General features: G+C 39.0%; 1 protein-coding gene across 1 annotated transcript; it reads right to left on the reverse strand.

The window, feature by feature from the left end:
* Positions 1-8350: 8350 nt before the first annotated feature.
* LOC114545440 (uncharacterized) lies at positions 8351-9978 on the reverse strand. The gene is made up of 6 exons (XM_028563708.1): positions 9862-9978; positions 9394-9741; positions 8967-9005; positions 8770-8880; positions 8560-8594; positions 8351-8455 (listed from the first exon to the last, which is right to left on the reverse strand). The coding sequence occupies exons 1-6, from the start codon at positions 9902-9904 to the stop codon at positions 8351-8353; spliced, it is 681 nt and encodes a 226-aa protein (XP_028419509.1). The 5' UTR covers positions 9905-9978.
* Positions 9979-12801: the final 2823 nt, after the last annotated feature.

A 12801-nucleotide genomic window follows, 5' to 3' on the forward strand; every position in this document is an offset into this window, starting at 1 on the left:
CTATTTAGACCATATGTCACTCGGAACTTGTGATCCATAAACAGCAACCGCTGATGTTTTCATTGCTTTGAAGCTGGCAAAGTCTCTACCAGACTTGGAGTTTGGAGATATTTACATCTATCTTATAGAGAATCCGTCACTTTACACCGCACAAAAATGAAAACCTACAAAAGTACAGATAGCTATCTTATCTTTTCACCAGCAACATTGGACACTGGGTCAGCAATGTTGTCATCTAATCTAATGGAGTTAACCCGCTTTTGGACACAGTCATTTCCCACCTCTTTCATGTTGTAGTGATCACAATATAATTTACTCTATCAGTTGAAGTTTTGCTACATGTATCATGTAGGGTGACCAGACCTCCCGGTTTGACCGGGACAGTCCCGAGTCCCGACAAAAGCTGTGTCGGGACGCTAAAATATCCCGGTTTACACCAACCACTCTGAAATTGTCCCGGTTGTCAGTGACTACATAACAGACGTGGTCTTATTAGAGCCCGATCATTAACTAAACCCATGTAGAAAGACTAATAAAGCGTCCAGCGTCTGCATAATCTGTGCAGCCAGCGTTAGAATGTCTATTTGTAAACATTGTTGCAATGCCTCTTCTTATTGGTCTCATTTTAACCAGTCTTTTGCTGACACCTGTGTTAAATTTCACAGTCTGCTTTCAGCCAAATTTATTCTTGAGCAAATTCACTCAATTCACACAACAATTATAGGTTATAGAATGATGTTCTTGCCCGCCAGCCAGTAGTTGTGACGTCACGTGCAAAGTATGAATACATGTGAGATATTCTGTAAATATGATGAGAAACAGATCTTTGAGGCTTAACTACAATTTTACCTTGAACTTTTAAATGTGTTACACCAGCGATGACTGTATGTCCGTCTATGTAAAACCCACAGAAATACAGTCCAGAGTCAGATGAATCCACTCTCTTGATTTTGGAGCAAATGTTGGAGCACATCAGAGTGACGTCTCCACCAGACTGGACCTCCACAGTGTGAGACTCAGAAGCTGAGACAGAGATCCAGCCTGAAACAAACAGCAGAGACAGAAAGAGATTCATCCCTGAGGGTATAATGCAGCACTTACTGTATTAATGCAACAACAATAATTCAGTTCTTATTTGGAAGTTGAAATTCTGGTGGGTTATTTGCCACATGATTTGGTGCTGAGAATAACCAAGTATCAGTACTTACTGAGGCTGCAGAGAAGTAAAGCTGTTATCAAGGTGAAGTTCCTCATTCTGTGTTTAAACGTTTCATTGCAAAGATAGTTTGTACCACTGAGCTCTTATAAAGGAGTTTAGAGAGGCGGGGTGTATTTTTTCATCTTGACACTCACACCAACCTGCCAATGCAATGCCTTTGCACATAATTAGGCTCAGAATGTTTGGTTCTCGGAGACTTGTGATAACACGTTATACCTTTGTCATTTGGTACATGCTGCAATCTCTGGATAGTGTTTGGGTTCATTCTAAAGGTTTCCATCGGTCAAGTTATGATCTTCTACCAGAGAGCTGCTCCTGTATAATAACATTGGTAAAGGGTTCATTCACTCTGCATCTTTGTGTTTAAATGGAGTTTTCCTGTTGATGCACAAATCTGTCCAACATGCCTTTTTCTTAGATTTCTGTACCATTCTCCACATATATTGAAACCCTTTCAGTTGCTTAACATGATAGCAATTGTTGAAACTTGAAAATAAACAGTTTTTATGCCTTGCAGAGATAGAAAAAGATGGTGTATCAATAATAATGAAATGCCACTTACTCCACTCGAAACCAACTTGGCTAATGAATCATCACGTGCATCAAGTATGGGACTTAAACATCGCTCTTTAGAATTGTTGGGATTTGATTGGCACTCTCTTCATCTGCAATGATTAATAAATATATCCCGTTCACAAAAATTAACATTAGTGGATGGGAATGTGCACTAATCATTAGAAAATTCAGTTACAATTTGTATTAATGTAAGTGGAAACTTGACAAGGGGATGCGTTTTTCAATTTCAGTTGGCCCACCACTATTACAGACTGAATTACCGCAACGCAATTTCATGAAGGGGTTTGTATGATATCATTACAACAATGCACAACAATTCGTATGATAGCCTACAAAATTACAGCAAATGCCGCCTGGTCCAGCGATGACCAGTCACATGAAAGTTAAGTTTAGCGTTTTTTTTACAGTTGAATTTAGCAGAGAAAAGGTGAATGTGAGCTGGGTACAGAGCACCACGAACTCCGCTCACCTTCTTGAAAGCCCTGTGTTTTATGACCCCCCCCCCATACACTCTGACCTCCACCTTATGCAGACCAAAGCACCCTTATACAGTAGCAGTCAATGTGGTGCAAACAGCAATAAATACATGTAATACATTTGAGTTACAGTGCATTACTTTTCCTGGCTATATTTTCAAATAGTTCTTGATAACAGCCTAATCTCATCAACTATTAAATTGATTGCTACTCTAACCCCGAAATTCCACCAGACGGCGAAATGGCGCATTCCAGCTGCGCTGCGGTTTTGTCCCTTCTCTGCTACGCGCCATACCACACCGAGAGCGTCTCAGAAGTGGAGGGTCATTGCTGCCCGAACTTTTTTAAAACGGTCCAAAAAAGATACGCAGGTTGCAGACTACAGCACTGGTGATTAATGACACTGTAGATGCAAACAAAAAAACACTTTGGTGGCCACATGTAAATGATCTAGACTGGGAGATATCCATTGTTGTTCACTTTAATTTAAGGGGGTTTCAGTTTCTAAGTGCCCTTTTAATCGACGTGATGCAACAGGGCAGAGTATTAATATCATGTCCCATCTTGTTTCCTTACGCCATAACTTAAGACTGCGTTATCTCATTTGAAGAAAAACTTAATAAGCACTCTTGTGGCATTTTTCCTGCAGCTGATTGGCCACTTTAACACGTTTATCCTGAACTGTCCACAAACCACCCCGAAGCCTAGTTCTCAAATGTCGCGTCTCCTCTGCAGCTGCATCATTTGTGCAAAAAAAATTTTTTTGCCAAATGAAATGCATGTTCATGGGGCACCATTTGAAAGGGAACTAAGACTGTTTATTAATTTAAGGGGCCACTGGAGAAGTTTTGGGATCTTTAGCCAGAAAAGACACAACCCTCCCCTCGCCAGTAAAAAAAATTCTATGACCCTCCAAAACAATTTGGAAAAAAGGCAGGAACATTGTTGAAGTTAAAAAGTTAAAACCCGGCTTATGTTTTGAAAACAATGTTTAATGGGGCCTGCAGCTAAAATTAATCAAGTAACTACACTAATCAGCATTTGACTGCCTCACCCAAAACCTAGCTTCTAAAGAATTAATCCGGTCATGTCTGACATTTAGCATATGAAGAAGACTCATTGTCTCAACAGGAAAGGTAACTATTGTTTCTGGTTTTGGGGAGCCACTCCCTGCAGGGCCAGACGTGATTAGAACAAAGGAAATGCAAACTCTGTAAACTTGAACAGAATCGGCACTACCATGTGAAACGACCTTTGTCTGTGACCTGGACAACCTGAAATCAGAGGTGTGTCTGTAATCTGGGACAGTTTCCAATCAGGGAAACACCCACAATTCCACAGGAATATAATTCGGAAACTGAGGTGATTTCGGCACTTCAATCTGTGACCCCGACAGGGCAAGCACGTTGAAGTCCGCTGTTTACAGCGTATTGTTTGTCATGTCTCAGGACTGTTCTTCTGTAACTCCACAAGGAGAAGCATGAGATCAGTCTGCTGTCAGCTGCAGTGTTTTATGTTTTATGTTTGATTGTGTTTTGTCTTGTCGTTTTCATGCAGTTTCATTAAACCTTTTGCTTAACTTTCAATTCGACCCTAGTCTTTCCTTTCTCCTCCAGAAATCAGAACGAACACGTCTTTTAGAGAATTCTTAACAAAACACAATAAGCATGGAAACAAAATGCACACTTCCTGCATTACTGAATTACTTCAAATACTAAGTTACTCCTCTAGTAAACTAGTATTAACATGAAATAAAACAATAAAATATGAGACCATTCAGCAAGGCACCCTGGGTAACATTCAACACACAAACTGGTTGCTATGGACTCACTAGGCTTCCTCCTCTTTGCTGTTTAAACAAAGTGGAATAAACGTATAAAAGTCCAAATCTACACAAAACCCACAATCAATTAGTAAGATGATATCAAATGTGGCATTTAGGAAACCTTTATTGCAACCTTGACACGGTAAGATGTCCAGATAGTGCAACAGTCATTTTCGTTTTTTGCGTCTTGCTGCTCCCATCGTCAGCCAGGAAATACTTTTTTTTACTAAAGCAGTATATGAAATCAGATGTATTACTGACCACCATTTAGCTGTTTTGTGTTATTTAAGATATTTATAAAATATCTGATCACACACACACACACACACACACACACACACACACACACACACACACACACACACGCTCTGCTGCTGCGCTGGCTGCACGCTTCTCTGTTTACAACACTGCCTGTCGGGACATTCTGCTTAACGTGAAAAAACTTAACGTGGTTTAATGTAGGCTACCTCAACAACGATCAATGATCAACAAATTTATCATGGACATATCTTGTAATGAACACTTAAGCCTGTCAAAATAACTGAAATCCAACGATTATAAGTTATCTCTCATTATCGTTTTCTTCTTCATTGTCAAAAAATCTAACCAGAAATGTGGTGATGACTGATCCTTGTTTAGGTACATTAAACCACGTTAAGCTTTTTCAGGTTATGACTTATAAAGCCTATGAGAACCGTGGGGAGTCAACCCACAGCCGCTCCGCTGTCCTGCTGAAAATGTGAAGCATAAACGCGTCAGATGTCAGATAACGTCCATAATAATTGGACTCTGGGTTTGATTTTTTTTTGGACTGTTTTCAGTAGTTATGAGGAGCAATATGAGAGAGAAATTTGGTAATCATTGATGTTTACGTACATTAAACCACGTTTTTAATCATTAGTAAGCTACAGGACAGGGTCTTTCAAACAAGACCTGCGCGAAAGAGAAAATGTACTTCCAAATACGTCTGTCCCCAGCACAATTCAAACCAAACTGAGCCCATGATTCCACTCATTTTTTAAACAATGCAATTATCCGTTTCAGCCACCTGGGGGCAGCTCCCCCTGCCCCACAGCAACTCATGGGTCAGACTCATCTGGTAGCGGGGGCCGAGACTATAAGAGCTACATGGAAAAATATGCACCAAACAAGCCACTTTGAAATTTTGCTGTTTCATGAATACAAAAGTTGGGTAACGCCCCCCACCTCTGGACTGAACAATGTAGGATGACCCGCCCCTCAATAAAGAATAAAAGACATGACCCTCCCCTATTTTCCTCTGGTGGCCCATTCCATAAATACAGAACGGTCCCTAAACAGGCTTTCCAACGGTATAAGATTTATTGCCAAAAAGCATTGTTACCACAGAGAAATAATCTACCAAACACAAATTTCCTTACTTGTTGTGCTAAGTTTAAAATCTTTATTACAATATGAAATTTTATTTTTACAGTACTGAGGACTTCCAATGAAAAGAAAACAATTAAAGAAAATAGCATTCACTGCCTGCAGGTAGCAAAGTGTCTTGTCTAATAGCAACATCAGCATTGCTGCATCTTGTCATGCAACTGATCGTAGAATTAGAGAAAATTGTTTGCTCTCAGAAGTTAAAATCTTTTCATCTTTAAATCAGAATCTCATGCACCCGATTACCAAGCCTCATTGAAATGATGTATTAATCATGATTTGTATGAAGCAGTAATACTATAATAACAATAAGTTTTATAAGTAACCTTTGTATTTCACTTTCCTTTTTTTTTTAAACGTCTATTTATTGGTATTTTAGAAAGCAAACATTGCATACAAATTCTATAAAATATTACAGAAATAGTTTTACAAAAACATTAACATACACAGACACAAACACAACCTGGGGGCTGTTTCAAAAAGCAGAATTTATAAATCCAGGATAACCGATAAAGCGAGGCTTGACCTAGTCTAATCTGTGCAGCATACGGAGTGAGCAGCAGCTTCTTATGGAAGTATGATAATGTGAAACACATTTGTAAAAAAGAAACACGACCGCTGTAATGCAACAGCGAGAGAAAACCTGGCAGTCGATCGCGGACCGACTGAATGCGTATGTAGCCAAAAAATATACCTTAACTGATGACTGCTCTGAATTGAAACAGTCATAATCATATCATTCAAGGATTAGGCTACTAATCATTTGCACAAATTAACCGTTGTACTCTTTGTCTTAAAAGTAAGCAGAAGATCATTTTACTCAGGAAGTTTACCATGAAGATCAATTTTTTTCTCCCCTCTTTCTCAAAGATAAAATATAAATTACCTAGTCATATTAACTTCCACTGCTCCCTTTTAATGTAAAGTGTACAACTGTTTGTTTTTGCAAATGAGTGACTCATTGAATGGTTTCAGTTAAGAGCAGTAGTTCGTAAATGTATATTTTTAGACTATCATTCAGTTGGGCCACTATTATCTGCCACACTTTTTCTTTTTTTTTTTTTTTTATTATTTTTTTTTATAGAGGACGAGTTTCCTTCTTTACATATTATATGCTTTGTTCCCTCGTATATATGGACATAGAAAAGAGACAATAAAGAAATTGGACTCTAAAATCTAGAAACTATGAAGATAATTAAGTGATAAATTCCATGCACATTGTAAACATGAATGTAACAGAGTATATGCATCAGTTATTTACCCCCAGCAAAATATAAGGTCAAAAACCACTGGGGTTTCCCCTCCCTGTTGTTACATGAATGTACAGTAGCCTACAACACTAGATAGTTACTGGTCCAGTGAACTAAGTCTATAATTTTTGTTAAATTTTAAAATTAGGATATGTTCTTTTTTGTACAATCATCCCAAATTATAGTCGTTAAAGAATACATAAAAATGTATCAACTAAAATAATTTAAGGTGCATTGGTCCACTATAGAAACACACATGTACAGCACTTCATATAGTCCCCTTAGTAGCTGACTTCATTTAAAACACATTTGTCAACTTTATCAGCCTTCTCTAAATATCTCAACTGCCGTAATACACCAAACTTCAAACAATATGAACAGCAGTCTTCATACAGCAATATAACAGTAACAAAGTCACATGAATAATTGTAAAAAGTAATTGTTACAACTTTAAATAATAACAGTACTTAAATGAACAGCAATATGCACCTGTTGTATTTTAATGCAGGCTGATAACAATAAGGGAAAACCACTGCTGAGTGAACAGAAAAGGCTCCAGGATTAATAAACCCTGGCTGTTAGCCTGGTCAGGAGCAGGCTAGCTGTACAGAATAAATCTCCATGGTAATTTAGGTACCTCTGCTTTTGTGAAGCAAAGTCAAGGCTAAATTGAGCCAGGATAACTGGGAAATCCCAGCTTAATCCCTTATCTTGGTTTTGTGAAATAGCCCTCTGTACTGTAGATAATCAGATTAGATTATAAGTAAAAAGCTGCTCCATATACTTATTGACATCAGACCTCAGGTAGTTCTCAGAGCTAAGAGTTAAGGTAGGAGCCAAGGGGATACAGTATGTGTTGCCTACCTTCTACTATATCAATGAAGGGTTGCCAAGTCTTACAAAATGTTTCAACGGAACCACACAATGTATATGTGAGTTTTTTCAGTTTTAGGTGCTGCATAACGTCTTTGATCAACATAGTGAAAGTGGGAGTTGGTGTCTGTTTCCAGTTCAATAGAATGAATGTGGGTGCTAGAAGAGTTATGAATCTTGCTACCGAGAGAAGGGGTCCTGTACAGCCAACACTGGGTTGGGTTTAACCGCGTGTCTCAGAATATTATAGCACCTTTCTTACAAGTAATGCAGCAAGCAGTACTTTCCAATGAGGTGCCTGACATTAACAGAAACAGCCTCTCTGTGACTTATGCTGCTTTGTATTATCTGAGGGCAAGTGGAACTACCGATGAAACAGTGTCAGAGTTTAACAGACAAGTAGTGAAAGGAAAGAAAAGGGAGTAGTTTTTAAAGTCAAATGTGAAACTGGATTGCTGCTTTATCTCTGGAATTGTATTCCCCATACCAGCATAGACACACTGCTATCAAGTCAGCATTTACAAAATTTTCTTTCTGTATTGGTGTGCACTAACAACATCTTTTAAAAGAGATTCAAATTCAAACTCTGCACTATGAAGACGGTTGCACATCTTTTGTCCTTCTTTTGACAAAGTGATGGTCAGTCCTCCTGTCCACCATCTGCAGATGAATATGATAAAGCATCAGTTCTATTCTGAACCTCTTCTCTGGTTTCATCCTGAGTCTATCTAGTAGAAGCATACACAACATTGGGCTCCACTTCTCTTGTTTTTCTTGTTTTTGGACGGAAAGCCACAGCTGCGTAGTTCAGCTCTTCAGAGGCCCGGTTCTGTCAAAGAGAATATTTACACTCACTTATCTTGAACGAAATAATGACTTGACATAATTTAAATTGATAAAACAAATACAAGTAAATGATAAAAGTTGATTCACCTCAGACTGTTGTGGATTCTGTTCTTCTTTGGCAGCTGAATGAAAAAGACAAATATCCAATCAGGTCACTGACAATCATTATTCATCGTTACTTTGCTCTTATTCTGTTTCGGCAAACATTTTTCTTTCAACATATTCACACAATTTTAGAGAAGTAGTGAAGAAATCAAAATAGAAAACAAAATACTAAGAGGAGCTTTCAGGAAGTACCTATCTGAAGTTTCCTGATTTTAACAACCAGACCAATATTGACCATTAAGAGGAGAACAGTCAGAGCTCCCAGGATCAAACTCATCAGCTTTGCTGTTCCATCAGACTCTGCTGAAAGAAAGAGAATAGAATTACTCTGTTTTCATTTACTGACTCAGGAACTGTGAGAATACTAAATCTTTTATGTTGAATCTTACTTTCAGACTTCCTGTCGTCGTCATGAGATTCATCGCTGCCTTTTAACAAAATAAGATACATTTACTTTTGATTTTACTTAATATAATATTATTAAAAATATTGTATCACTCTTGTTTGGGCTTGAGAACTGTGAGAACATTAACCAAAGTTAGGATAGACACATTGTTTTTATCTTAAAAGGACTAGCAGTCACTCTGCACAACTAAAGAAATGTGAAAGAGAATCTTACTTTCAGACTTCCTGTCAGCGTCATCATGAGAATCATCACTGTCTTTTAACAAAATCAAGATAAGTTCATGTCTGATTTTACCTTGAAAAATGGTATCACTCTTGTTTTAAAATGATGAAATGTGTTCTCTTTTGCTAATTAGGATATTAGCATATATAAAAAGAAGAATACAGAAAACAGGATTTTTATAATCTTACCATTAACATTGAAGTGTATTGCGCTGAAATGAAAAGGTCCTCCGATGTAAAAGCCACATAAATACAGTCCAGAGTCAGATACATCCACATGTTTGATTTGGAGAAAGAGAGTGGAGATGTTGGTACTCATGTTGAATCTTCCAGTTTTAATTCCATTACTGTAAAAAGGTATTCCTGTAGAGCTGAACATCGCAGAGATAAAGCTGGCCTTGGTTCTGTTGACCACTCTCAACCAGAGTGTTGCAGCGTCTTGGTTGGACAGGTTAGAGCATGTGAGTGTGACTTCTCCACCCGGCCGACCCTCCACAGTCTCAGTGTGAGACTCAGAACCTGAGACAGAGATCCAGCCTGAAACAAACAGCAGAGACTTGTTAGGTAAACAATACCTCTTAAAACTTATTTGCTTATTATTATATTTATTAATTATTGAAGTTATCAAGTTGAGAGAAAAGTATTGTCAGTACTTACTGATGCTGCAGAGAATTAAAGCTGTTATCAGGCTCCGTTTCATCGTGGTGCGTATGATCACAGCTCTGTGAGGTCTAACTGTGCTCCAGGAAGGCTGCTCTCAACTTCAGAGGTGGAGTCTTTCACAACAAATGATCGCCTCATCAGACACCAGACCAAGTTATTCTTGAGGTCATTTCCTATTCAGTTAAGCAGCAAGTCACTAATGGCTGTATGCCCACTATACAGGATCTGACTGGCGACCAAATTCACACTCACGGTACGTGTCCACTGTGGTGTTTTTGTTCAGAAGGGGTCACCTTGCTTCCCACCACTGCACGCTAGAGGGCTCAAAAGTCAAGGTGTTCCACTTACTGCTCCCCCTAGAGGCCTGGAGAACTTCTGTTGTTTAATCTGGATGCAGCGTTTTTTTTTTTTTTTTTTTTTTTTTGCATTGGTTTTCAGGGATTGTGTGCTTTTCTTTTTGCATCGTTTCTTTTTTCGGAGTTTGTGTGCTATTCTTTTTGCATTGTTTCTGTATTTGCAGCGTGTTTCTGTATTTCTGGTTGTGTTGTGTGTATTTGCAGAGCGTTTGCTAAATGCTGCGCAAGTGTTGTCAAATTAATGAAGAGGTTTTCTCAATTTGCTTGTGTTTTGTCTATTTCATTAAGTTGCAGTGTGTTTGCCTGTTGACCACTGTACGTACCAGCCTACAACTGCAGCGGTCTATCTGTGATGCTTATCATCATTCATTATCTATGGGAAGCAAATATTTTGCTGCATAAAGCATGCTGGGACACCTGGAGACATGGACCAAGCTGGCGGAGCAACAGGAAAAAGAAGCCCCAGAATTACTGTGGGTAAAAAAAGCAGCAGAGGGGAGCCAATAAGAGCCAGACTCTAAACATGTGATTGGCTGAGTTTGTCACTACCACCCACAACTGTGTGTGTGTGTGTGTGTGTGTGTGTGTGTGTGTGTGTGTGTGTGTGTGTGTGTGTGTGTGTGTCTTTTAGGACTTGCAAAGGTGACTCAGTGGGCGGGCCTCAATTCATTCACTGTGTAGCTCTGATTGCCAAAATGCAGCTTCATTGTCTTCTTTGTTCTGTTAAGATGCACACAGTAAATGCTCTCATATCTGGTTGTGCATGTGTGAGTTTGGAGCTTTCCACAAGTCTGAAATCAAGTATTGATGTTGAAACAGTGTCAGAAAGGGTTGATAAATACTGGAAACTCATTAAGGTAGCATCATTGTTGATCTTATAAAAACTGCTAGACTTTTGATGTGTGTGGTTATGTGTGATCACTAGTCTTCCTGTGGTTGAGACTTTACTGTTACTATTTGTTGCCTGCTGGTTAGCGTCTTTCCAAAACATTTAGCCGCAGATAGTATTTTTTTTTTTTATTCTCTACATGACAGAATCTAGGCCAGTGGTTAATTTATATTTTTAGACACATTATCAACTTTAAAAGTGTGCTCAGACACCACTGCTGTCTCTTCCTGTCAAACAAGTGATGTGTACCTTACTCACTGCTCCACTCTGTCCCACAGTCATTTGTGTCCAATGGGCAAAGAGACAGGAAGATTTTGAAAGGAACAATAAAGAAACAATAGGAAGTAATCATTAACAGAAAGATGTACATTTTACATAAATACTGGAACATTATCACAAAATCACAATTGGTTCTGGTGACAAGGGAGCTAGTAACCCTCCAAACATTGTCTTACCATGACATGACATTAGAAGTGGCCATAAGGACTGGCATAAAGAAATTCAATGAAGTGGCTGTAAAGTCTCTGGTGACAGAGGTTTCTGCCATTAAAGTCTGTACAAACCATGTCAAATCCAAGATGGCACTGGATTTCTTCCTCCTTCACCAGCTGGAGTGCTGCTCAGCAGCTCTGTGCTCAATGATGCCACTGCTGGCCAGAAGCTGTACTGCAGTCATTTATAACTGATTTAAAACAGTGGTCTCATTTACATATCTTCCAGGAAGAAACCACTGTTGCTTATAGCACCCACCCTAACATCCAGTGGGTTTGATTATTTAATGACTCAGCTGTTTGGGAATCACCAAATAGAGTGTGTTACCGTTTGGCTCAAGGCCGGCAACAAAAGGGAGGTCACACACACCGATAGATTAACGAAAAAGTAGTTTATTTAACTAAATAGACCAATAACACAAATTAACTAAACATAAATACCATAGTGGGGTGTGTAAATGTAGAAGACATCAGTCGTGTTTGCTATGTGTGGATGAGTGAATGAATGAATGGTGTAATGTCAGGTGTAAGGTGCAACAAACCAAACAAAGAACAAAATGGTGGATGTATCCAGTAGGACCAGCTGAGAGAGAGTGAGACTCCCAGGAGAGTAGTCTTTTATGCCTTCTGTAAGCCACGCCCAGATGGCCAGGTCCAGACGACCCTCCTAACTCCACCTACCCGCCCACTCCCAGTACCTGCAGACAAAGGAGCAGAACATGACAGGCAGGCAGATTGGGAAGGGTCGTCACAAGTGTGTATGAGTATGTTGTCTAGATACCAGTGGGAGAATCCTAGCTCTCAGTTTAATGACACCGTCATCTGGCTGTGCAGGTATGAGGCTGCACAAGGCATATTTTCTGCATGCAGGGTGCAGATGTTTGAAGGTAAAAGAGTAAAATGAGTGAATGAATAAATTGGACAGTGTCATCTGTGAAGAAGGTGATTGCTTTTTTTATAACAGAAATATCTTTACATTTGAAGAGAAAGCAGTAAAGCTTTTGTGTGAAAAGTAGTATATCTTTTAATGCTTGTGGTTTTATTGCAGAGAGCTGAAGGCCAGTCTTCCTTTTGCTTTCGCTTTAACCGATACACAAAGTGTTAAAACCACAGTGGAAAATAACGAGGTGGTGGCACAACACTTGTTGTTGCCCATACTGTATGTACATGCAAACACAGCCAGGTCAGGAAGCGACCC

This window comes from Perca flavescens, chromosome 19 (genome assembly GCF_004354835.1).
Source record: "Perca flavescens isolate YP-PL-M2 chromosome 19, PFLA_1.0, whole genome shotgun sequence".
Taxonomy (NCBI): Eukaryota; Metazoa; Chordata; class Actinopteri; order Perciformes; family Percidae; genus Perca; species Perca flavescens.